Below are 27128 nucleotides of genomic sequence, written 5' to 3'. Positions count from 1 at the left end.
ATTTTTGCTGGTGGTATATGTAACAAATGAAGGCATGGCCACAAAAACTGGTAGATTTAAAGGTAAATTGCTGGGATTTTTGCTTGCGACGGACTTTACACTTTTTCTTAATGAGGTTCCATTTAAAGTTGCTGCTGCATGGGCCTGGCCTCTCACTTAAACCACAGCCTCGGTGGTTTAAATCAGTGGTTCTTAACCTTTTTGAAAGAAACGCCCCCTTAAGCCATTGAGGAAGTTATCATCGCCCCCCTCCCCACGGTGATGATATCTTATCTATCTATCTATCTATCTATCTATCTATCTATCTATCTATCTATCTATCTATCTATCTATCTATCTATCTATCTATCTATCTATCTATCTATCTATCTATCTATCTATCTATCTATCTATTTATTTATTTAAGACACTTAAATCCAATGACCCCTGAAAACAAAATTAAATTCCAAGAAAATGAAATGCCCCCCCTAAAAGTAACATTTAATGATTTAGTTGCAAGTGAATTTTAAGACGCAAAAAGAAATATAAAAAGGGCATAAAAACAAATGCAGGAACTAAAAATTTCGAGACAAAAAGTCTGAAACTAAATTAAAATTGGAGGAAAATATATATTCATGCATACTGTAAAAAGGCTGCAGCCATCTTCACAGGTTTGGCTTGCTCCAGCGCCCCCCTACCGCCCCCTTTTGCTCCAGCGCCCCCACGCCGCCCCTTTTCGTTCTACCGCCCCCCTGAAAAATGAAATCGCCCCCTGGGGGGCATTATCGCCCACGTTAAGAACCACTGGTTTAAATGAGAGGCCACTGCATGAGTAATGGCAGTGGACAAGTGCATTCCGTACTTGGGAGACCATCGGATTTGAACAAGATGCTGAACCTTTCAACCACACATGCACAAAGTTTTTTTTTATTTGCTTGTCTGGCCTCTTATTTAAATTATGCCCTAATACTGCATGCTAAGGTGGAGGAAAAGGAGTGTACTATGAACAGTTTGAAGTGTGTGGGCCCCAGGGAGTGAGTGATGCTTTCCTTGTCTTTCCAGCCATTTTCACCAGATCACCATCTGGGAACAGACGGTGCTGCTCTACCAGATCTAAGGGAGATCGATCTTTCATACAGTTAAGGAGCATATTTCCCATGGAGACTTGCCAATGGCTGTTTTTTTTTCTTCCACAAGCACCATTTAATTTTGCAACTGGAGTGACAGGACAAAGCTGTGTGTGCGCATTACACGTGTGTATTAACCACCACAGCCAACATCAGCCAGCATGATCCTATTTTGCATGCACAGCTGCAAGCCCCACCGAGATTAAGAAGGCATGCAGATGGTAGCCCTCTTTAATTTGCTATGCAAGCCATAGCTGCAAGGGAAGAGAGCAGCCTGAAATCAGAACTTGGCAAATAGGATCGCAAAGAAGAGGGCACAATCTTAGGAACATCCATGGAAGGCTTTAAAACAGGGGGAAATATTACTGCACTTTTGGGGAATCCCAAGTGCTTTCAGAGACTGACTGGTTTTCTGTATCGGAGTCATGCGATTCAGCCATGTTAAAGAATCAGCTGAGAAAGAGACTACACAACAGGACAAATGTCGATATGTGTCGGTATACAAGGTAAGGAATAACCTGTGGTCAGCCTGACCATTAGGATGGTTTGTTAGGCAAGCGTCTTAAGGCAGGGATAGGAAACTCTGGATATATTTCACTCCAACTTTCAGATACCCTGAACACATGTGACCAGTGAGTGTTAAGGGACTCTGGAAGTTGTTGAAAACATCTACGGGGCCAAACGTTTCTCCTCTCTCATGAGAAGGCAAGCTCCGAATCCAGGATGCAAATGTTATGCCTGTTTTCTTCCTTTGAAGGGGAGCAGCCCTGAATGAAAAACAGTTTTCCTTTCCTGCTGTGACTATACTGGCAACTCTTTGCGGTACTGGTGCCCTGCTTGCCTGTCAACCCTCATAGCAGGCATCAGCGTTCTCCAATCCATGCAGAAAATCTGTCTGGCATCCTGCGATTGTGGAAGCAACAAAGGCTACCTGCACGTTCCGAAGGCCACCCATTACTGGGATGCGAGGAAGCCTTTTTGAATTGCCCTTCAGTTTCCATCTGGCTTTCCAGCAAGGCAGTGTGGCATTAATTATTATGTTTTTAAGGCAGTTGGTCTTCCAGCCTCAGGGGGCATGACTGACAGATGACGTTGCCGAGACCAAGCTCCCCCCACTTTGAAATACAGGCCAGAATAACTCTCATCCACACGATCAAATTTCTGCCAGTGTGGAGGCCTTCCAGCTAAGAAAAACAAGCTAAATCTCTTCTAGATACCAGAAGAGAGGCTGGCAGCCTTACAGCAGAGGGGCAGCAGGCTGGACTCTCCTCTCCTGCAGCACTGCAAAGAGTGCCAAGGCTTAGTGCTGACTCTTGGTCTAGTGACTTCAGCCCAAATCTAGAAAGGGCAGCCTTTGAGACCTATTGTTTCTGGAAGTGGCCTTGGAAAGCGTCTCTCTCACCCCACCTTCCACACCAGCATATCAAGCAGAGTCTCATCCACGTGACCTGAGCATTTCCTCCTCCTCCCTCCCTCTTCGCCCAAGTCTCCAAGTGCTGGCAAAAGACTCTCCCTAGATACCTGAGGCATCCATTCGACTGCCAACAGAAGCACACAAAGCAGCCTCATCACTCAATATATAGGTTTCTTTTAATATAAAAAAAGTCTATTAAAAATTCCTTCCTAAATACACAAAAAGACCAGTTGGGGTGCAGGGTGGGGGAAGGGGAAGCAAAAAAGGGGGTCTTGGGGGTTGAGCATGAAGGCAACGTGGCCTGGGGAAGGAAGCAAGCAAGCAGGAGCTGATATGGAGATAATCGGGAGGTGTGTTTTGTTTCCAAGCGACTACCAAGTCTGGCATATTTAGCTGTACAGTTCAGATCGGTAATGGACAACACAGGATGGGGTGGTGGTGTTGGTGGTGTTTATTCTCTCCTCTCCCCTCCTTTTTTTGTTCTTTTCTTTCTTTCTTTCCCTTTGCACAATCCACAAAGCTGTACATCAGTTTCCAAATCCAGAAAAAAGAGGGAATAACGAGGGCAGGACTCAAGTTGAAAAAGTCACATGCACGCACGCACGCACGCAGACGCACGCAGACCCTGAGCTCAGCACTGGCGCAAAGGGACACACACGGAGGAAGGAATATTCATTTCAGTTTACAAGTGGCCAATGAGAACTCAGAAAATGCCGTTGTTCCCCCTCCCTCTCCCCCCTCCCCAACAAAAGAGGGTGTATTTGCTTGTCTTTAATAGTTTTTTTTTCCTAGTTTTTTTTTAATACAAACTTGGATCTTTGGGTGTGTACTGCCGAGAAACAAACATTATTTTAGAAACCCCCCCCGAAACAATAAAAAAGCAACTTAAAACCTCAATGAAACCCATGCTGAAATTTGCACATCACAAAACCACAGCAGATGTACAGATGCAATATACAATACACAATTTATAATAAAACATTATATACAATAAATAGGTTCTTGTTACTTTTTGTCAATCAATCTGCAAATAGATTTCTCAGTGCATACCTGACAAAATTAGCTTCCCTCCTGCTTTGACTGTCTCTGGACACTTCCTTTTTTGTCCTCAAAAGATTTATTTCTGATTTTGAAAACTTATCTCTATGTGTTTTCATCGTGTTTGCTCTTTTGGATTGTTTTTGTACTGGTTTTTTTTTTTTTTACATTTTTGAAAAGTATTTACAATTGCTGGTTTTGTGCAGAAAGAAAAGCCCCACTGCCCCTCAACCCACCTCCCACCTTGCTTCTCAATAGAGGAGACACAAGCATCTTAGCAACAAACCTGGGGGGGGGAGGTTGGTGTGGGCAAGGAGGGCCAAGAGAGGCAGTAACACAGAGGGGACACAGTAATACAGAGAGGTTGGGGACAGGACAGGAAAGGCAACACACATTTTCCATCTTCTTGCTGGGATTTCTCTGTGGACAAGGATTCTTCCAACGGAACGTCTCCTTCTCCCTATCCCTCCACCAGGCAAAGAAGCAAAGTCAGGAGGAGCGGCAGTTCATTGCAAGACCACAGCCGGTGGCGGTTGTTGGGCCTCCTTCCTGTTGGTGATGGAAGCTTGGAACAGAAAGCAAAGAGATTTCAAAATGTGAAAAATTATTGTTATCCGCATTAACAACAGTCAGTGTAAACAATTGACTTGGCAGAGCAGCATGAAAGGGACCAACTACATGCTCTCCAAGCTAGCAGCGTTTACCCGATGAGAAGATGTCTTAGATGGCCTCTGGACATATGCAGATAATTGCCTTTTAGCATCTGAAACCAAGGTATGTAGATTTGATTTAAAAATTTTAAAGGGGAGTTTTTGATTATTTAAAAATTTTTTAATTTTTTAAATTTAAATTCTGATTTAAATCAATTTTTAAAAAGTCATTGAATTTTCATCCACTATGAAGTTCAATCAGGTCTCTAGCTGAAGAACATTCTATAACTCCTGATGTCTTCCAAGTTTTTGGGAAGGTCTTCTGGCAGTTCATGCTAGCAGGCAGATTCTGAGAATTGTAAATAATATTTCTAAACCCTGCCTCCACAACAATGATTATAAATCAGATAAGCAGGAGACTTGACTGGGCAAACCATTGATGGACTGACAGAATAGGAGATGGTGGTCCCCGTCCTTTTGAGGGAAAGGAGGGGTGAGCACCATGGGTCTGTTCAGATGTTAGACATTTAGACGACAGTAGGTTGTCCATCATGTTGGCTACCAACATGAATTTGACCCAAGGCAGTGGAAGACAGGAGGGCCTGGCATGCTCTGGTCCATGGGGTCATGAAGAGTTGGACACGACTAAACAACAACAAGCTGCCCATCACTGGCTTGAAGGTCTATCTGAATGTCTGAATATGCAGGAGGGGGTGGGAGCATGAAAGCTGACATGGTTGCTGTGGTTGTCCATACCTTGAGAGCAAAGTCTGACAGTAAGGCAGGACTGGTTAAAGTGTGGCCTTAAAGCTGAAGCGGCCCATAAAAATCCATTTATGTATCCCCCATCGACAGAACCGTTTAATTTTTTTTCCCTTGGGGAGACTACCAACCCCAGCCCCTAGAACTCCCAAATTCAGAACCAGAAAGTGGATATCCAGGCATTTCTATTTTTGATTCTTTGGATCATTTTTTTTGATACTTCTAGGTCTGGTACAGCCTGGTGGCTTTGCTGGGAGTGAAAAACTAGGTCTCCCTGGCCCACCACGTTTGCCTGGCCTCTGGTGCTACTAGAAGTCCAGAGATGTGAAATAAAGTGTTCTGAGACCGAATCAAAAACTGAGTCATGATCACACACACCACTGTGGTCTGTCAATCGCGCCTAAGCAGAAAAAGGCAGGACCCATTCATTCTCCCAACCCCAAAGGGCCTGGTTTCTTACATCCAAAGGCCTCCCCACATGGGGACCAAGAAACGTCAAAAACACAGAGGGACGGAGTGCTTAACCCGCCCATGAAAAACACTGAAGGCCCGAAGCAGGAGAAAGGGAGTGACAAGCATGCTAGGGAGGCAAAGGATGAGCAGAGCTGAGGGATCAGTTGTCATAGAGACTGTGACAGGCTAGGCTTGTTCCTGCTTACTTCGCAAGGAAAAGTAGAGAAAGGTGCCCACTGGATAGTTCTCATTCAGAGGCTCTCAGGAATGGCATTAAAATGGATGATAGGAAGCAGAAACTGAGGAGAAAGTGGCCCGAGACGGAGACTAAGCTGACAAACTGCCTGTTCACAAGACAGATGTTTAAAGGTGGTGCCGTGACGAAAGCCATCTTTCTCCCAGCGCTGCTTTTTCTATTGGCAGGTTTTGATGGTAAACATTCCTGACGCCGAAGCAAAGATAGGGAACATTGGGGTTTTTTTGGCTGTCAACTCTTTTTTCCTTGGGGTGTTTTGAGAGTGGGCACCCAAGAAAAGTAACCTTCCCCAGCTTGGGGCCTGGAGCCTTGAGGTGGATTTTGGAGGACACTGGGGTGGTTTATCAAAAGCAGCTGATACAGCCCTTGACCTATTTGGTGAGGAAAGGCCTGCACTTGGATCTGAGACAGCTGAACTTCATATGGCGAGGGAGGAAGAATAAATCCCCTGGTTAACAAATCTCTCTGTTGCTCTGCTACTGATTCACCCACTGCCTGAGAAACAGGGCCGGGAGTAGCTGTGGAGGAAAAGACCCTGCTAAGTCAAGTCTCTCGAGCAACAGCAAAGTGGAGGCCATCTGATGGGACCTAGACGGCTACACTTTGGCAGTGGATCAGGTTGAGATGTCCACTGCACCAGCTGGTCCGATTATATTGCATCCATTTCAGCCTGTTGCATTATCTGAGGTTGACAAGGTGCTTGATTGCTGCAGGGCCACCGCAAGCTCCCTAGATTCTTGCCCAGCCTGGCTTTTAAAAGCTGCCAGGCCGATAATAACGGAACGGGCCGCTTCTGTCATCAATGCATCTCTCCTTGAGGGTCGGGTTCCTCAAACTCTCAAGGAGACACTCTCTGCCGCTGCAGGCGCTGATTGGCACCCGTAGAGGCAGAGAGAGCAGGTTTGCTGGCTGGAACCGCAGCTTCAGTCCCAGTGCCACCGCCACCACCACTGCTGCCAGAATGCCAAGGTAAAGAGGGGAAGGCAATGGAAAGGGGTCATAAGGTGGGCAGAAAGAGCAGGCCTGCCAAACAGTTGCCTGGTGGGCCCATAGACAGAGAGCAAACTAGGCTGCCGGAACAGCCATTCCGGCAGCCTAGTTTGCACTTTGGGCCCAGGCCCAACGAAATGAGGAATACAAAGGCTAAATATTCATCCCTTCATATTCGTCAGTGCCTCCAGAACGGATAAATATAAAATGACAAATATTACATACATCAGTGATTTCTGATGAATATCACAATTCATTTTTAAACCCGTCCCCATGTCTAAAGCTAACCCCGAGAGAGGCCTGGAGGGAGAAAACAAGAAACTGAGCCTTCTCGATGGTTGCTCTTCGGCTTTTCCCTGCAATTCGTTTGGCCCCTTTGCTGGCAATATTTTAAAAGTCATTAAAAACCTAGCTATTTAGGCAGGCCGTTGTAAATGTCATACTTGCAAACTCTACTGAGTCTAACTAACCTATCTGAGCAAGCCCACCACCTTAAATGTTTTAATGTTTTATTTTGATGTATGTTTGTGCTCTGAGTTACTGCCTATTCGTATTTTATTATTTCTGTTATTTGTTATGTTAAATTGTATTTGGTAGGCCAGATGGGTGATATAAAAATTAGATAGGTAGATAGGTAGATAGGTAGATAGGTAGATAGGTAGATAGATAGATAGATAGATAGATAGATAGATAGATAGATAGGTAGGTAGGTAGGTAGGTAGGTAGGTAGGTAGGTAGGTAGGTAGGTAGGTAGGTAGGTAGGTAGGTAGGTAGGTAGGTAGGTAGACAGACAGATAGGTAGATATAGAGAGATAGATAGATAGATATAGAGATAGATAGATAAACAGAGATAGATAGATAGAGAGATAGAGAGATAGAGAGATAAAACTTTGATGTTCACTAACTAGAGACAGCTACTCATAGTGCAAAATAAGGCACAGAAGGACCCAATCACCTCCTTTGTCAGTGAATTCAGATGATGAGCATATAATGAACTTAGGAAAGTTACTTCTCCGGACACCCTTATAACTATGCCAGCTAAGGATTCTCATATCCAAAGAAATAACCTTCCACAGCTCTGAGGCTGACTCACGTCCCAGACAGTTCACAGGCTCTGATTTCACTCCACATCCAGATAGCAGTGGTAGTAAAAGATCTCATAGGGAGAATTTGGGGGATTTGAGGTCCAAAACAGCAACTTTAAAAGCTATGAATTAAACATGCTCAAAAAGAAAAGAAACATCTGAACATTGCCCAAAGGCTGAATTCTATACCAAGTGCTGTGTTCAAATTTAAAAATGACATTTTTTAAAAAAAAAAACCTGTGGGGCTGTAGGATTCTGGGAGTTGTAGTTTAAAAATGGAACTTTCCTAACCTCTGGCTCAGTGTTGAAAATATTGGGCTACATCGATTACAGCCTGATTTGGTATAAGGTTGCCTCCCGCATTTGTAGATTTTCCATCTCATTTTTAATTATTTGGTACTCTTTATTAACCCAGAAGTTTAATATAATTTTGGGAAGTTTCACATTTCTATCTATCTGCTCTGTACAGCACCTTGATATTTTTCAGCATATGACCAACACACAATACCTTCAGGAAAGGGGCAAAGGCTCAATGGCAATCAATGGCTCAATAGCAATCAATGTGTGATTGTTGTTTTTGAACCAAGCCAGCACTATTGTGCTGTTATGTGTTTACCATAACAATTCAGTCCTATTTGATTTGGACAGCAAGCCAATAAAGTAATATGTAGTCAGTCCATCAATCAATCATCAATCAATCTCCCAACTTTTCCCTGCTCCCTACAGAGGGGGTGAAAGGAGAGGACACAAAACGTGATCTTTTTTTATTCCTTTTTCTTTATATTCCAGTACTATGTCACTTAACAATAAACGGAGCGGGGTGGGGGGGGAACAGTTTTCCCTTTGAGGTGTCGTGTGATTTCCTGCCTTGAAACCACCTGATACTTGAACTGGATGCAAAGTCCATTTTAAATGTCAGATTGCACTTCTTCTTACTGCTTAGCACCACATTTTCAATGTACGAAGCATTCTTAACACAGCCTGACAGACAACCATTCAAGAAAGAGTTAAATAATTATACAGCCTTATCCTTCCCCCAACCTTCCCCATTTTCCTCTCAATGGGTTTAAATGAGCATTTAATGTGAGTTTAATATGCCTGTTTCAGTATGCTAATCCAATATCCATTGATTGTTTAAAGGGAGGTCCTTCTCTGAAACTGAACAAGCCAGAGAGAAACATAACCTGGCACACAATTAGTGCCAAATTACCCAGCCTCTTATGGCTCTGAGTACATCCTGATTAAAGCTGGACGCTCAGGACAAAAGGGGCCAGGTTCCCAGGCAGACACCTGCACTCTGGGAAAAAGATTTCCTGATGGCAGCAAAGTCTTGGCAGCAGGAGGAGTTGGTTGTGTGCATCTGATGGAACAGCCTAATCAAGAGAATTAAAGGCACAAGGAAGTCAGGAAAGAAGGTGGGTGAGGGGCCTAAGCAAAGCCCGAGTCTGAAGGGCTGGGCACAACCAGAGTTCCAGGTTACCAGAGGCTGGAAAAGAGCAATCGTTTTTAACCTTCATAAATGAGGGTGGGGCGTCGAGTGAATTGTTTTGTTTGTTTTGCAATTGGCGTATTTTCAGTCAATGAGGCTTACCACATGGGGCTTTTGGCAGAAGAGAAATTATGTCTCCTAATTGTTAATGTGTTGGCTCCATTTGTGCAAGCCAGTGGAATTTTAACTACAGTCAGGAAATATAAGAAATGTACAGTGGTGCCCCGCTAGATGACGACCTCGCAAAATGACGAATCCACATGACGATGAGGTTTTGCGATCACTATAGCAATTTGCAAAACAGTGTTTCCAATAGGCGATTTTTGCTGGACGATGTTTGGGTCCGTGCCTCGCAAACCGTTTCTCGCAAGACGACAATTTTGGCACTGATCAGCGCTTTGCAAAACGGGTGCTTTTGGGACTGATGCTTCGCAGGACAGCCATTTTAACAGCTGATCTGTGATTTGCAAAATGGCTTCCCTATGGGTGATCTTCGCAAAATGACAACGATTTTCCCCATTTGAACGCATTAAACGGGTTTCAATGCATTCCAATGGGGAAACGGTTTTTGCAAGACGACAGCGATTTCTATAGAATGGATTATCATCGTCATGAGGGGCACCACTGTACATGGAAAACCTAACCCTAACTCTAGCCCCAATCCCAGTTCTCTGAAAGTGAAAGAAGGAAACTTAAGTTGTGTGAGCCAAATTTAAAAAAAAAAAAAGTTTGGTAGTATCTTTAATGGACCACCATCTGTATTTTATGCACATGGCCTTATAAATGAGCAAAACCCATGTGGGTGTTCATGCATATATACACACACACAAGTGCATGGAGACACACACACACACACACACACACACACACAATTATTTGGTTTTGTTTGTTCTCTTAGGTTGCCACCGGCCCTCTGGAAGTGGCTGTACTCCTTTTCATATTAAAGGAACAATGACAGCTAAAGTCCAGCCATTATCCAAAGGGCCATAATGGTGTGTTTTTCCAGAGCCAAGACCTGAAACCTCAGGTCAAAACCTTTGGGAGAACACAACCCCACCTCCAAAATAGGTTGAACGCTCAGTTGGGCAAATAAACCACTTCCTAAGACCTCCTCCATTTAATCTGGACACAGTCTCAGATTATTCACCATCATGCACTTCTTTATTTCACTGGTTGAGAAATCTGTTGTCTCATCTGGATATGGCAAAAAGGAGAGAGAGCAAGCTGGATAGGAGGCTGAACAGCTTGGAAGGTTATTTTTTGGGACAACAACTGCCAAAATTTCCTGGTGACCACAGATCTGGGTAGTCCAAAAAGCCTGTGGCCTGGATGTCATAGGCCTACTGTATTGGTTGCATTTCATAAGAGAAAAGCCATAAACCGAGAGAGCAAACTGTAATTCTCAAAAGAGCTCCCAAATCATTACATTAACAGAAGGCATCCTAGTTGTCATGAGAACATATAGGGTTTGCTAAACTGACCGCAACTGTAGATGCCTTAGATAGACAGGTTCTAGGCCAGGGGCAAGCTTGCTATGCCCCATAGCTGTTGTGGGACTACAGCTCCCATCGTATTCAGCCAATATGGCCAATAGTCAAGAATGTTGAGGCTGTAGTGCAACATTTGGAAAATCACATTTTACCCACTCTTGGCCTAGGCTAGAAAGGTTTTTAGAGATCAAAATCAGCACCATGAACTGGGCCCAGAAGTCAGTGTAATGGTGCAATGCTGAATGAATATGGACAGTTTTTTTTCTTAGTTAATATACTGGTAGATCTTCATGGCAGCTCAACATAAAGCTAGCAGGGAAGTCCTAAAAGAACAAGAGCACTAAGGGACAATTTTCTACCCCTATGGATTTTTCAGTAGAAGGTACATACCCAACAGCAAGGGAAGAAACGCTAGCTAATAGAATGGAAGAAAATACCAAGGGAACCGTTAAGGGAGCAGGAGGTCACTACTTACTGGAAGATGATGGTGGCGCCAAGATCCATCACAGAGCTGTGAAATCTTCTGGGATCTCCAAAGAAATCAAGCAACAAAAATGTTTTGTAAAAATGCAAAACCAACAAACCAACTAGGAGGGGGGAAAAATAAAGAAATCTGCACCCAAAAAAAAGGAGGGGAGAGGAAAAGATGGCAGCGAACAAAATGCCAATCTTCAGTCATTATTACTGAGTTTCTTGAGTTCACAGATTAGACGGCTTTCTTCCCCCACCCTCCCCAAAAGAAGCAAAAAAATAAACGTCCTTGTCCCCATGGCTTGGACTTGGTGGTTGTCTGTTGCCTTCCGATGTGTCGTCTTGTATGCATGCTGCGGGTGGATGTTGGGGAGGTACTCAGGAGCCCCCACACTCTTGCACTCTGCCAGGGTGGTGGCCTTCGATTGTCTTTTTGCTGGATTGGGTGGGTGGGTGAGAGGAGGGCTGAAGACAAGAGTCTGGTTCAAAAACTGCCCCCCCCCCTGCTGTTCTCAAGGAAATAGTTTCTTGCTTACTTCTTAAATATTTTTTTTTCCTTTCTTTCATTCTTTTTTTTTTAACCTGTCTCTCTTTTCTTTTCTTTTTTTTTAGAAAAAACAAAACAAAACAAAAAAAGAACCAACAAATGAACAAAAAGATCAGTTCTTGATTTCCATTAAATACAGAACTTGAAAAGTGTTCCAGAAAAAGTGCTGGCTAAAGTACTCTGAAAAAGAGAAGGGAAAACAAAACAAAAACAGAAAAGGAGACATATATCAAAATGTCAGCACCTGGGTCATCATTCTCGACCATGGCATTTTTTTTTGTCTCAGAAATCCCTTTACTGGAATCCACAATTCAGTGTCCCCTTTAAAAAGGACCTACTGAACACCTCCAGCTACATACATGCTGCCTTTATTTAGGGTAGACAATGGCCATCATCTAGCAGTTTGCATCACCTACAAAACAAATGTTCACTTTTTGTGTGAAAGGAAGCAATGGAAGTGATATAGAGGAGTGGGATTAAAGCTCGTCATGCTGGGAAAGGGAAATTCAACTGTCAACCCAATCTGTTTTCGTACAGAGAATGGGAAGGGGGGTTGCATGTGACCTGCAGGCATCAAAACGTCTTGGCCTGGGAAGAAGCTGGACGTGTGTGCTGTGATGGGCATGCCGGGCATGCCATGTTTTGTAGGCAATGAACGGGTAAAACCATGTCTGAGCATAAAGAAAATTAGGCCAGAGTTTGGAAAAGTTAGCTTTTGGCCTACATCTCTCAAAATCCCTCAGTCACTACAGCCAACAGGTCATGTTGGCCAGGATTTCTGGAAAGTGCAGTTCCAAAAAAACACCCTCTAAACTTGTCCAGCCCATGGAGAGTCCCCATCTGCAGTCTTGATTTCAGACCAGGTTTCACCAGCCCCGCCTAAGTAAAATCCAGGCCAGAAGTACTACAGAGCACAGTCATATCCAAATCTTGGACACCCGAGGAATTCAATGGGCCCTGGGTTTAGGACAGTCAGCCGCTGGTGAATCTACTGGATAGAAAGCTCTGTTCAATGTCTGCACCGCAAGCCTTGCTGGCACCCAGTTAAAATAAAACAAAGCAAAACTGGAAGGGCAAAAGAAGCATTTGGATCTCCCACTTTGTTTCCTCATCTGTGCTGGCAACCGCCCACCAGATACATGGTTATGTTCTACAGTAGCTTGGTGGGGAATGGCCATTTGGGAGGAGTGAGGAATATTGAATTTTGGTATTGTTTCTGCCTGGTGGTAATTGCTGGCACAAAAGTATGAACCTATTTTTATCATTGCCAATTCCAGTCTTCCAAGCTGTCTGAGAAGGGAATGCTGTGTTGTGTGTCATCTGGTTGCAACCAACTTACAGCAGCATCAAGAGGCGTTTCAAGGTAAGTAAGATATTTAAAAAGTGGTTTTACTAGTTCCAACTTTCTAGTGAGTTTCCAAGGCTGAGAGGGGATTTGAACTCAGGCCCCTGTCATTCTATCCATTACATCACACTGGTTGTTGAGAAGATGGGATAGACTTAGCAAAATGTAGAATAGCTTCTAGCCCTGTGTGTGTGTGTCTTTACAATTGATGTAAAAAATGCAGTCCTCCCTAACTTTATTGACCAATGATGAATCAATGAGATTTGGAAATGAAAACTACATTTTCCCACTATGTATGTTCAAAATATAAACTGAAATATGCTGCGCTTATATCCCAGAGCCCTCCACTGGCTTCCATTAGCCTTTGGTGATAGCCCTATCTAGTACGAAATATTATTTATTATTTCACTTTATATCCTGTTTTTCTGCCCATAGCACCCCAAGGCAGATAACAATAGTAACAGAAACACAACAAATCAAATAGTTTGAATGCAATGTGCTTTTCAACCCACTTTCCATCCCTAAGATTTCACCGAAAAGCTTCTGTTAACGGTATGCACCTTGGTTAAAAAAAATAAATACATGTAAAAAGACATTCTCAATCACTGTTTCCTATTTTTGGAGCATCTTTCTGTGGAGACTCTCCAGAGTCCCAGTTGAAGCATATTTCAGAAGACATTTTGGGCTGGGGCCAGGTGCAAAGTGTTTACATTTATAGTATTTCACTTTTTTTGTAGCATGAAGCCTGTTTCATAAATCATAGTAAAAGATTACAGGTAAAAAGAAAAATTAAAAAACAAGTACATTGCAACACCTGAAAGACTGCTGTGTTTTAATGGGAGCTTTCATGGATAAAATCCACTTCCTCGGACACAAAAGCCCACATTAAAATATAGCAGTCTTTAAAGGCCCCATAACATTTTCGTCCTATTATTTAACTTTTTATTTGTTCTTTGTCTTTTAGTTTGTATGTAACGCTTGCACAGACTAACACGGCTTCCTCTTCTAAAAAGTAAATAATTAGCTACTTATTTTCAGGCACATGAGTACCCTTCCGATACTACACAAAGACTATAACCAGTCTGTGGTGGAGATACAGAGAACGGTATTATGCTATCATTTGTGAAGTCATCACTGGTTAATACACTGCTCACTATCCAAAGTTGTGCCATTAGAGACACATGATGTAAGCGACAACACTGTCCAAAGATGGTCAAGAAGTTAAGAGTGCGCTTGTGTTTTGGATTACAGCTCCCAGAACATTCAGATAGCCAGCAGTGAGATTCTGAGAGTTGTAGTCCAAAAAAATAACAGATCCAAGCGCTGTTTAGCCTCCACATCTGTATGTGCAAGATATGTAGGAACTGTGGGTCAATCAACATCCGTTTCTGGAGACCATGCAGACCTCCCCCCCCCCCCCGTTTGCCTGCACTCTTAAAGTCAGCTCCCTTTACTCTCCCTGAAATACTTTCCAAAGTGCAATAAAACTCTTTGTGAGTATAAAGAAAATGGAGGCATGTTGCGCGGCCGGCTGAAAACCAACCCCACCCGCCAGCCACCCCTCCCCAGCTTTTCCTTCGGCACCTACCCTGAAACAAAACCTCGTTGTCTGGTTGGCACTTCAGATGACACTACAATGAGGTGACTGTGAAAGTGTCTTCTGGATGTTGCTCTAGCATTGGACCCAAAAAACCACTCTTCTGGGCTGCAGCCATGATGGGGTGCCCCTGGGGTGCAAAGCTGGGGTACCTATAGTTGTCTTGGAGAGGCAGCATAGAGTCTCTCGGGACGGGGGAAAGGTTCAAGTCATTCATCAAGGGGCAAAGGTAGGCCCCCCGGTGGTGAGCCCTTGCCATGTCCATGGGCTCCTTTTCGTTCTTGGAAGAATTGGCGCTGGGGGGGCTGGTCATGTGGGGGTTGAGGCAGGAGGTGTCCGGGCTTCTCCCCATGAAGTCCACCAGCATCCCAACTCCGGCTTTGTTGTCATAGGGAGGGCTGCGCGTGCTGGAGGTGGGGGAGTACCAATAGCCGGGGTTTTTGCAGCTGGGCGACTCGTAGTGGGGCTGAGCCATGGGGAGGTCCCGGCAGGTCATGTGTGCCGCCGAGTGGGACAGGCCGCCCGCCCCTTGCATACTGTGTTTGAGCGAGTCGCAGGCCGGGAGCTTCCGGATATCGCCGGGCCGCAAGTCCTCCTTGAAGGCCAGGGTGGGAGAGCAGTTGGGCGAGAACGCTTTCTGCAAGCCTGCGTCAAACACAGTCTGCTGAGGGGGTGGCGGGGCGAGCTGGTGGGGCAGGACGGGGAAGTGCTTGCTCTCCAGGTCTCCCTGCCCCAGGCCCGGGGAGTCACTCTGGAAGCCTTGCCCAAAGGTGCCGTCGGAAGGCGTGGAGGGGTTCATGGAGTAAGGCCCCGAGTAGTCGCAGGAATCCCGCTCGGCGAGCCCAAATCCCCGGGACTGGGAGGGCAGTGGGGACATGCTGCTGTCTCCGCTGTAATAGTCCAGACCTAAATCTGTGCTGTCTTGAAACAGGGGGTTCACCGGCTGGGATTTGGTGGGGAACTTGGTCTTGCCAGTGCCCCTCTCCTTCTTGGAGGCACAGGCCCCCCGCGAACCCCGTGGCTGCCGGGCCCCAGTGCCCCTCTTGGAGGGATAGGAACCGGTCGAGAAATTCAGGTGGGCAGCGTCAAACAAATCTACTTTCTTCCGCCGGCCACGCCCCGGCTTGTTGCTGCTTTGGAATAAGACACTCTGGTTCCAGTTGTAACCTGGAGCTGAAGACGACTCGTTCCAGTCCATCATCAGCTTCTCCAAGCTGGAGAGGCTCGACTGACCCTCGCTGGAGGAGGCCTCGCTATTGGCCCTCCGGTAGCCTGCCGGCTGGTTGAACTGGGTGCTGTCGGAAGAGGACTCGGAGAAGGTCTCGGACACCGTCTGCTGCTTGGCCTTTTGGGGCGTGTAGTTGGAAATGTCCAGGATGACGTTGGGTTCGTTGATGTGGCAGTCGAAGCCTGGGTTGTAGAGCTGGCTGAATGCCTCCGAATTCCAGTCCAGGTTGCCATAGCCTTGTCGGAAAGCCCACTGGGAGGCGCTGGGAAACTGTCGACAGTTCTCCGGCGAGGGCTGGAAGGAAGCGGAGCCTTTGGGGACCATGTACCCACCTGGGGACACAGTGCTCGCCCTGCTGTCGCATCTCATCGGCGTGTGGGAGGAGCTGGAGAATGGGTTGGGGTCAGAGCTATTGAAGAAGGAGGCCTTGTTCAAGGGCAGGCTGGGCCCCGAAGCCTGTTGGGCGTAGCTGGCGCTGTGGGCGCTGCTTGGCGAGGAGGGCAAGCTGTTGCCACTGCCGTAGGGGAAGCTATAGTCTTTGTTGTTGGGGCAGTCTTGGGTGGTGTGGTATGGCTTTCCTTGCTGAAACAAGCTAGAGGGCGTGATGCTTTGTCCCCCACCACCGCTGTAGCTGCTGTACTGTGCATAGGTGGAGGCGCCCGTGGAGTGAGCAGTGGGTGACCTGGAGACGGCTGAAAGAGGCACCAACTTCTGGAAGGCATCTGTACTGCGGCACTCGGAAGCAGCCTGGGAGAGGCTGTACCCCGTTGCTCTGGTGGGAGGGAATGACTGCCGGTTGGTCATGACGGTATGGAAGGGGGTCTCAGTAGTAGCAGCGCTGGTAGTGGACGAGGGCGTAGCTTTGCCTCCTCGGCTTGGGTAGGACGCCATGCCCCTCTGTGTCGCGATGGCGTTGGGCGGGGCGGTGTACGTGGTTGTGGACTTCCGCGACTCAGAGCGTGTGTTTGAGAGGGCAAAGTCCAGAAGGTCTGAGGAGTCATCAGAATCCAACAGGGAACGGAAGTACCCTGTGAAAAGGTTCTGCCTTTCCTGGCTAAGCTCAGACTGGGATGAGGGATTGCTGCCCCCAAAAAATCCACTCCTACTGGAAGAACTCGTCTCCAGTGCTGAAGAGTGAAAGGTCCGAGAATCGGTGCCTTGGAAACTGCAATTCCTGCTAGCTTGGTTGGAGAGATGTCCGTGGTGGGACATCCAGGAACTCTCCTTGTCACCACACCAGTCAGAAGTCCCGTCATTGAAGTTCTGGCTAGCATTTTGTTCTGAAAACAGCACCCCGTTCTTGCGGGACCTTCTCTTCCTCTTGGGCTTCTCCATGGCGTCTGGCTCAGGACGGCCCCTCTTCCGTGGGTGAGTAGGATCCGCATGCATGGCCGCTCCAGGGGCTGCCTTCTTCTTCTTCCCAATCCCTTCAAAGAAGTCGCTGAAGGAGCAGCGAGACGAGCGGGCAGAATGCCCTCCTCCACGTCCAAACCCGCCTCCTTTGCCGCCACGCCTGCGGAAACCTTGAACCCGGTGCAAAAACTGGGAGATGCTCTGAGTGTCAGGGGCTTGATGGATGGAGTCTGGCTCACTTGGGGTCCAGCAGCGGGGTGGGGAGCAACGCGCCGAGCACTGGCTCTGGCGGTTTAGAAAGGCAAGCTTTGCCAAGACGTCGGAATAGTCGGCTTTGCTGTCGTTGGTATCAGCCACGTAAGAGGGCTGGGGGGAGGCCAGCTTCTGTTTCCTCCTCCTCCGTTTCTTCACGTCTGGGGTGGGCTCCTTGGGCTTGCAGGGTCCCAGCATCAAGTTTTTGGGAGGCCTTCCTCGCTTGCGCTTCAGGATAATGGGCATCTCTCCCGGAGGAAAGACCACCACCACATTACGCCCGTTGTTCTTCATCTTCAGCAGTGGCGTCGGCTCCATGGAAGTGCACGTCGTCAACTCTTTGCCTTCTAAGTTCAGGTTGCTGTTGAGGGAGGACACTTTGTACGTTGTCTTATTCCTCCTCCCAAGGGAGACGGGAATCTTGGCCATCTTCACCACCATCCTGCGTATGCCACGACACTTGGGCTTGGGGGGCTGCAGGACGGCAGGGGCAGTTTTCTGGTCACATTCGGGTTCCAAAGGGGAAAGGACAGGAGTGTCTGCTTCATCGGCCGGCGCAGCTTCCGCGAGCATCCTGGGTTCCTCCGGCGGGGCCATCACCACCTCTGCTGGCGCAACCATAGGGAGGACCCTGGTCTCTGCGGCAATCTCCACCCGCCGCCCCCGCCCCCCCCTCCGCCGGCGGCAGAGCATCTTTGGTTTGTCTGTTCTACGCAAGGCGTATTTCCTGTGATCATCCCTCCCCCGCCCTGCCCCTCGCCTTACGGCTCCTCTTAAGGAGCAGCCGCCTAGGCGGGATCCCGGCGGCAGTGAATGCGAGCCTAGGGGCTCGTCTGCCCCCACGTGGGGCTGGGGGTCTAACAGTTTGGGCAGGGGTCCTAGCAGCTGGGATTCTGGATCCAGGAGTTGGGCTTGGGAGTCAAGCAACTGATGGTCCAGGGTCCCTAAAGACTGGAGGCCCAGGGGCTCAGCAAGGGGTTCCAGGGACTGGAGGGATAGTGATTCCGACAAAGGCTCTAGGCTCTGGAGCTCGAGAGGCTCAAGGCTCTGTAGTCCCAAGGGTGCAGGCAAGGGCTCCACAGTCTGCAAGGCCAGCGGCTCTGGAGGAGGCTCTAGAGACTTGGAGTCTACTAGCTGAGGCCGGTGTTCCAGGGTCTGGGAACCCATTAATTGGGATCTTGACTCAAGATCCTGGCTTTGGAGCAACTCGGGCTGGGACTCTGGATGCTGCTGGTCTAGCAACTGGGGACCTGGGCATGCCAACGAAGCCAGTTCACTCAGGATATCTGTATCGGCCAGCTCAGTATAATCGGTAGTATCAGATGCTGAGCTGCTCACTTCGTCCAAGATGCTGGGAGCCTTCAGACCAGGACTACTCTGGCAGGTATCGTCTTGAGTACTTTGGGGCCCCTCTTCTGACTCTCCCGTATACAGGTCGGGTTGGGTCTGTTGAGGCAGCTCAGCTTTAGCGCTGCCTGGCGCTGCTAGCTCCTCAGGGCTACGAATGCTGTTGGCCAACACCGGGGAGGAATAGAAGCTGTACTGCAGACCCTGATCCGGGCCTTCCTCACTGAGCGGAGGGTGGCTGTTGAGCTGTAGATTGCTGCAGTCCAGGTGAACCCCACAGCTCTTCAGGTCTTGGGAGAGGCGGTTGATGTCCTTCATGATATCTATGAGCTGCACCACAGGGTAGAGGTTGATGCGGCCATTGCCACACTTGCTCTTCAGCAGCGAGATAATGTTGTCAATGTTGCACCTTCCTGAGGCCAGAGTGAAGTTGGAGAAGGTCTTGGCAGCTCTGTCATGGGTGGCTGTCTCATCCAAGCCCTGAGCATCAACAGGGCAGCCCAGGACACTGGCCGGCAGCAAGCTCTCTGTCTTGGTGCTGCCCTGGGTATGAAGGCCCTTGGACCGCTCCGCCGTCTCAGTATGACGCAGCGAGCTGGATTTGTGCTCCCTGCCTAACTTGGAGCAAGAGCCTTCTGGAAAGCTGAGCATTCCAAACGACAAGGCTTTCTCTGCCAGACACGACGATGCTTTTGGACTTGGGTGGCCGGCCTGGTAAAACTTTGGCTCTTGCGAGAAATCTGAAGAATTGTGTACGGTGCCTCCGGTTGGCGGTGCCAGTGGGCCCTGCGCTTTCAGGCGCCTCTTTAGTTCATCCTCACCGGCATGCCTTTTGGCAGAGCAGTTGCTGGGGTGGATGTCGGCAAAGGTGGAGCCAGGACCTGGGAAAAAAAGCAAGAGAGAGATGCTAAGCTTCTTTACGGCAGCTGCAGAAACGTGTATTGCACTAAAGGATATGACAGCAGTCACTTCTGAGCATCCTGAGCACTATACACGTTTCTGCGGGATAATCCCTGATGTCAGTAGTAAGAACCAGGTTGCAAGACGACAACAACAAAATACCCCCACCCCAACCCCATACATCTTCCCACCTCTGGAAGTTGCTAGGTGTCCACTTCCAGTTTTGATTTCTGTGGGGCACATGGGAGGGAGCTTGTGACACACACACACACACACACGCCACTCCTGGAGGCTTCTGGGAACAGAAAAATCCAAGATTTATCTTTTTCTTTCTCAGAGAAGGGAGGGCATGAGAAGATTTCACAGTGTTCTAAAATAATAACTTGGGGGGGGGAATGTGGGGCATAAGCTGCACTCTGTCCACCTGTTTTACATTATAACATGTTATGAGTAACCAACAAGCACTACTACAAGCAGCCTCCCCATGTCAGATTCCCCCCCCTTTTTTTTTCTGCAATGGAAAAACACACCACGGAGTGATGTCACCCCTGGGAACATTTCTCTGTCCCTGATCTGCCTCTGTGGTCAGAAAGCACACTGTAGAAAGGAAAACAACTCAATAGAGGGATCCACAAAAAAACAGCAACCCATCTCGAATTCTCCCTGTCCCCCCTTTCCTGCCACAGCATGGAAGATCCTGATACAGGAGTGTCATTTTAGCAGCATCCCAGAGCCATGAGTAACATCTAATTCTAGCTGCCTGCAACGAGGGCTGTAACTGGATTTTAAGAGTGTGGTTTTATGTGGCCGGTGATGTGGCTGATCCGCCCCCTTGCTGGTGGTGTTCATGCAGGAAGAGAAGTGGGTGTAAATTCTACCTCCTCTGGCCAACGGAGACCAGGCTGTCCTCTGCATCTCTTGTTTTTTTTTTTAGCCACAGTGAAAGCAAAGGCATTGGGGATTTGTTGTCAGCCGGAGGTGATGGACCTTTTCAAATGCTGTTGATCTTCCCAAAGCAACTCACAGATGCTGTGTCCCAAGCAAGCAATCCCACCAAGAGAACGGTGGGTTCCCCCCACCAAGAGCAGCACTCTGAGTACTAAATCTAAAGGCCCAGCTAAATGGGAAAGTCTTTAGCAACAGCAAAGAACCGTAGAGGACACAAGTGGCTGCACTGGTATTGGAGAGATTTTTGTCATATGTGAAACATCCTCTTCCCCCTGCCTCTGGGGAAAAAAAACTATTCCCCATGGAAGAGCTTCTTTTTCATTATTGATTTAGCAGCTTCATGCTTCTTCTTCTTCTCTCTCTCCACCCCTGGAAAATCTCTTACAGTGGACAATAAAAGCCTGTTATTCCCTTGCAAAGCAAGGCTGCTGTGGGGCTAAAGGCTGCCGCCAGGGGCATCGGATGGTATTCTAATGCCAGGTAGAGATTCCGGTTGGGAGTTGCCCCTTTCTCATTGCCAAAGAAGAAAACTCCTTGGTAGGGCAGGGCTGGGGAACTGATGACCTTCCAGATGTTGGTAAATGAGTCTCATCACTTGTCTCCACAAGGCTGACCCAGTTAGGCTGTTGCACACTTACAGCTCAGTGCGAAGGGTACAGAAAACCGTAGGTTCAGTTCTCACCATCACCCAACTCAAAGGGTGAGGAAGAGTGTCAGGTAGAAAAATATTCAACTAGATGCATCAATTGGCCTTAGACAGCTTCATCCGTTCCAAAGAGAGATGTTGGGAGTTAAGAGTCCAGCAACATCCTCAGAGTTACAGGTTGTCCAGTCCTGCTGTAAGGGGAGTAGCCAAGGAAACTTCAGGCCAAAGAAGATAAACTGACATTTCCCTGATCCCAATGAAAACCTTCAGGTTGGTTTACTTAATGGTCTGGCTGAGTAGCAGCAACCAATGTTCTCAATGCACTTGTTTCTCTGTATCACAGGACCTAATTTTGATCCAGTATCTGTTTTTTAATGTGACAAAGGAGAAGATGCTTGATGTGTCTTACACTTGGTGTGTGTGTGTATGTGTATCAAAATATGGCCTTGTGTTTAGTCAAAATGCACCCTAAATGCATTGTAGTCTACATCCACAAGTCCTCCATATCTTTTATCAATGCCAACCAGAAGTATCCTTGCTAGAAAGCAAGGTGAAGTGGATTACGAGTGCCTTTGAGGGTAACGAAGTGGGAAGCAAACAGATTAGATGAACTAGTGGGCACTGTCTTCCTGGCACCATAGAAACAACTGACAAGCCATACAAGAGCAACATCCTCCTCCTGCCTGTTGTGCTCTTGTGTAGACCCTCCCCCCCCCATTTGTTTACACAGGGTCATGTCCCATGTCAAATAATCAGAATGGTTATGCCATTTTGGTTTTGTACAGTAGGCATCATGACAACTTCTTGAATACGGTGGCATCATTTTTATATACATCAGGTGTGAGTGATGTGGGAGGGAGAGTCAGTTTGCATTTTGGCTGGCAGCCTGGGGTGCACCCACCAAAAGATGCCAAAAATTGAGGATGGGTTGGCAAATGATGTTAGGTGACAGCTTTGCCTAGTCACTGGTTGCCTTCTTTAATTTTTAAAAGCCACATGTATGCCCCACAACAACAGCACTGGGCAGCCATGGACAAATAGTTCCCAACCTTAGATTACCCAGATGTTTTTGGACTGAAGTTCCCAGAAGGTTTCACCACCAGCTGTGCTGCCCAGGGTTTCTGGGAATTGCAGTATAAGAACACCCAGGTGACCCAAGGTTGGGAACCAGGGGGTCTAGAGCATCTGATGGCCTCCCAGGATTTGGTGTATGCACGGAAATTGCCCCCTCCTGCCTGAGAATGCTGCATAAATACAAAATGGGCTCAGGCTGCTGATCAGACACTACATTTCTATACCTGAGCACAACAGCTATTTCAGGCTATGGAAGTCTGTTCCAAGGAAGGTTATGCTCGCCTCTTCCCAGTTGCCCTTCCAAAAGCAAGCAAAGACATTTTAAACCCGTACATGATTTCAGCAAAGAGTGGTGCCGAAGATACTTTTAATGGATTGGTGCTGCAAATTTTTACCATTACATATTTGTTTAATAATGCTAAATAACTGCGTGCCATCAGGTCAATTTTGACTTATGGCAACACTTTCCAGGGTTTTCTAAGCAGTAAAAGGGTAAAGGTTCCCCTTGACAATTTTTGTCCAGTCGTGTTCGACTCTAGGGGGCGGTGCTCATCCCCGTTTCCAAGCCATAGAGCCAGCGTTTGTCTGAAGACAATCTTCCGTGGTCACATGGCCAGTGCGACTTAGACACGGAACGCTGTTACCTTCCCACCGAGGTGGTCCCTATTTATCTACTCGCATTTGCATGCTTTCGAACTGCTAGGTTGGCGGGAGCTGGGACAAGCGACGGGAGCTCACTCCGTCGTGTGGATTCGATCTTACGACTGCTTGGTCTTCTGACCCTGCAGCACAGGCTTCTGCGGTTTAGCCCGCAGCGCCACCATGTCCCACTTTTCTAGGCAGAGAAGACTTTAAAGTGATTTACCATTCCCTACCGAAGAAGGCGCCCTGGGACTGCGCAGCTTGCCCATGGCTACGCAGGCTGCATCTTTTGCCAGGAGACACATTAGGGAATCAAACTCCCAACTACTGAGCTATCCAGCCAGCTCTAGTTCTGAGAGGATATAATGAATACAAATAATGTTAGTTGTTACTGCTACAACTAGACATGGACATTTCCTATTCATATCCCCTGGGAAGCACAGCACCACAAGTGCCACAGAAGTCTGTTCCCTCCCCTAGAACCAGCTGGTTGGTCACTGCACAGTGCATGCGTCCCACATTGCACCAATCACGGAAGGATCGTGGCCAGCACTTCTCTGCCTCCCTAGCCAGCCCTACTCAGTCTCGCCACTCAACAGCTGAGTGGGGAGACTCTTCATCCTGCCTTCTCACTGGAGTGGTTGGCTGCGTGGGGAGGTGGGGAAGCACTGTCTAGGCTACTTCCACGACTGGTGTGATGTTGACGACGATGGATGCATGCACTGCGCAGGGACCAATGAGTGGACCGGCTCATTCTGGAGGGAGGGAACAGATCTCTTTGTATTCATATTCCCAAGGATATGAATGGGAAGTGCCCATGGCTAGTTACAACTCACCTAGGTTGGGTGTCCTTTGGGAAAATGGATTCTGGTTTTTCCTCCCTGGGGATGGGGGCGGGCGGAAAGGCAGCCCCCTGGGTTCAGTATTTGTGCTATGGTCCACTAATCCTGCTCCAGTTCAGAAGAGCTCCAGTTGATTTTAAGTAGTGACGGGTCAAGTGTTGTTGTGAGAAGAGGAATAGGATGATGTGGCTGTATTCCAGAAGGCGTAAACGAGAATCCCTCCAGGGCTTGTGTCATCGGTAAGCAGGTAGCCTAAACAGACTGCAGTGTTGGAAAGGAGAATTGCCTCACTCGTCCCTAACAGGTAAGGCTGCCAAGACTCAATGTGCTGAAATGTCAAGGAATTATTATGCCTCTGTGGGTCTCCAGGTGTGAAACCAATCTCAGGATGAGCTGCACTGGAAAAAGGGGAAGTCTGGGTTTTTTGTGGGTTATACGACCATTGCTAGTGGGAATGTCAGCAACCACTTTAACTGCTGGGTTCATTTTGCTACTTGTCCAGTCATCCCCAAAGCGGCTCTTTTGCCTCAGACCTGGGACGGTAACTTTCCTTTTTAGTAAGGCTTTATATAGATTCTGGGACTTTTTATCCAGATTTTCCCCTCTTCGGGGATTCCACAATCAGCTGGCCCAGAAACAGTTCCACCTTCACTCCCAACCGCTGTCTGTCTTGCCTCTGTGATATCACAAGAATACTCCACCCCACACCCAGTCTCTGGGCTTGGCCCTCATTCTCAGAGGATGGGATGCTATTGACCCGACAACCCTACTAATGAGGGAGCACATGAGATTCAAAGTATGTCTGTGACAAGTACCTGATTACATTTCTCAGCAGCAATGTGGTGCTATTTGAGAAAACAGCAACCCATCGCCTCTCTCCCCACCCGGAAACCCCACTAAAAAGGATTTGAGTGCTGAGAAAACGCTCTTACCTCTTCCCAAGATAAATGAAAACCGTGCAAACGGCATGTTGTGCAGGAAAGCAATGTGCATTTCTTGCATGACAAATGGACTATGCAGAAGGGCCCCTGAGCCTCCCTCACGCTTGTTTCTTCCACTGCTGCCTCGCAAAGGAAGCACAACAGGCACATTATCCAACTCACCTTCTGTTCTGCTGCTCCTGCTGTTACACTTCAGTTCTCTACAGGAAAAGAAAGAAGGGAGGAAAGGTGAGTTTTGCCTGGAGAACAGTCACACACACCCAGCCCTGATTGTCAGTGGTTTGGCCCGGTCTTTCAAGAGCCTCTTGCCGAATGTCTCCCACATCCATGAGTCATCATCTCCAGCTGAGGGCATGGTCACACAGTCCCATAGCTGGGCAAAGAGCACCTTAATTTTCTGCTAGCCCTGCTCTGTGCATGCCAGAGAAATGACGTGCTGATTATTTGGGGAGGGGGGGGGCTGCAAAGCCTGGAATCCTACAGCCAATACAGGGAGTTGAAGCCCAACAAAGAAATGTTTCCTTTTCTGGTATACGCAAATCCACAGGGGTGCAAACGATAGTCCAAAGCAAGACGAGAGAACAGGCAGCCCCTCCAGATGTCGTCTGGATTGCATCACAATTGGCAATGCGGGTTGCGGCTGGCAGGAACTGCAGCCTATCTGGAGGGGCACATAATCTAGAACAAGTTAGGGTTAGGGTTCATTCCCATCTTCTTCGCTGCTTCTAGAAATACGATAGCATTACTGTGTGATGCAAATTCTAGGAGGCTAAATTGGCCCCTAATTCAAAGTGAGAGATTAAGCAGAAGCAAGGTGTAGAGAGAAAAGCTCAGAGAGTTGCAGGATCATATTGTATGTAGGCAAACACTGAAAGAAGGTCATTTTCTCATAGTCAAAACAACTGTTTAGCAACACAGACTTGCATTATAAATATATATATACAGATTCTGGGACTATTATTTAATTTCAAAGTAGGGGCCGAGTGCTTTGAGTTTGATCGGGATGGCTATTATTAGGAAGGCAACGTTTCACCATTTAATCCCCACTCTGATTTTTCCCCAGATCTAAGTATCTCATCAAAAGCGACTTACCCACAGTGGGGCAGAGAGTAATACTGGCACCACACAGCTATTTTTTCTCTCTCTCCTGTCAAACTAATCGTAGTGTGTGAGTGGAGAGGAATTATTTAGATCGGGAAATAGACAGAAGGGGCAGTGCGAATGCCCATCTTTCCTATATCTTGACTCTGAGGCCAGATAGTCACAAACAGGTCACGGCAAAATTCCACTACAATGGAAATGTAGAAGAAAACATGCTCTCCAAATGCTGTTTTGCCTCATGAGGATTTAAACACTACTGTAGGCTTACTCTGAAGTAAATGATCTCAGGTTCAAAGGGGCTTAATTTCTCATAAGCATGTTTTAGGGCTGCAGTCGTTTCTCTTATCACTCTACTTGTATTTACTTTCAGGACAGTTAAAGAAAAAAAATTAAAATAAAGTAACTAGCACATTGATTTCTCTGAGATACTGTACCAAGGAAACAATAAGCAGGAATTAAACAGATATAGCTCTGCCCCCACCCTCACCCCCACCTCATAGCTTCAGTCTTGGAAGCACTGGCTTTTTTCAATTTCAATTTGCAATTTATCTAGTAAAGGCATGGAGACACTTTGAGGCCATGAAGAGGTGTAGCTCCAGAGGGAAGCATTTGTCACATTCACTCTTTCCGTGCACATCGGGACTATGTGAAATGAGGCTGGCAGGTATTTTAGATTTACTGTATAACAAAAAGTAAAAGAGCATCTTGCCTGAGCCACCTCTGGCGAAAGGGTCTTGTGGTCACATCTCCACTAGGTGTCCCTAATGAGCTACAGATCCCCTTCCACGCATCCCTGTCTGTGAAACAGTTAAAACCCCCTCCCAAAGTTATTCCCACTTTCTGTTTAAACTTTTTGACCTGGCTGTGCTACTTCTCTGGCCTGACAAAAAGCCTCCTTTGTGTACTTCCCTTTCTGTGAGACAGACAAGCCAAAAGCAGGCTGAGGAAACAAGCACCTGGCACTAAGGCTTTAAAAATGTATTAGTTACACAGTGTGTGTGTGTGTGTGGGGGGGGCTTGGGTCTAGAAGGAAGGAAGGAAGGGGCGAAGGACAGACAGACCGACCGATGGAGAGAAGGAGAGGCCCTGCAAGAGAGGCTGGCAATTCTTTGTCTTCAACTTTTTCCTCCAGCAGAGAGTGGGAGCCGAAGTGAAAAATTC

General features: G+C 47.3%; 1 protein-coding gene across 3 annotated transcripts in view; it reads right to left on the bottom strand.

Annotated features, from left to right (window-relative positions):
• Positions 1-2678: 2678 nt before the first annotated feature.
• The window catches only part of AHDC1 (AT-hook DNA binding motif containing 1), a 218041-nt gene continuing 193591 nt past the window's right edge, over positions 2679-27128 (bottom strand). For all 3 annotated transcript variants that reach the window (XM_072980073.2, XM_072980075.2, XM_072980074.2), the window contains 4 exons: positions 25029-25066; positions 14685-19754; positions 11209-11931; positions 2679-4123 (listed from right to left, as the gene is read on the bottom strand). In XM_072980073.2, coding sequence (XP_072836174.2) covers positions 14728-19754; positions 25029-25066 — 5065 coding nt within the window. In that variant the 3' untranslated portion in view covers positions 2679-4123; positions 11209-11931; positions 14685-14727. The remainder of the gene's footprint in view (positions 4124-11208; positions 11932-14684; positions 19755-25028; positions 25067-27128) is intronic.

Source organism: Pogona vitticeps, chromosome 9 (assembly GCF_051106095.1).
Source record: "Pogona vitticeps strain Pit_001003342236 chromosome 9, PviZW2.1, whole genome shotgun sequence".
NCBI classification, from domain to species: domain Eukaryota; kingdom Metazoa; phylum Chordata; class Lepidosauria; order Squamata; family Agamidae; genus Pogona; species Pogona vitticeps.
Note: the sequence above shows the minus strand (reverse complement) of the source record. Positions and strands in the feature narration are given on the sequence as shown.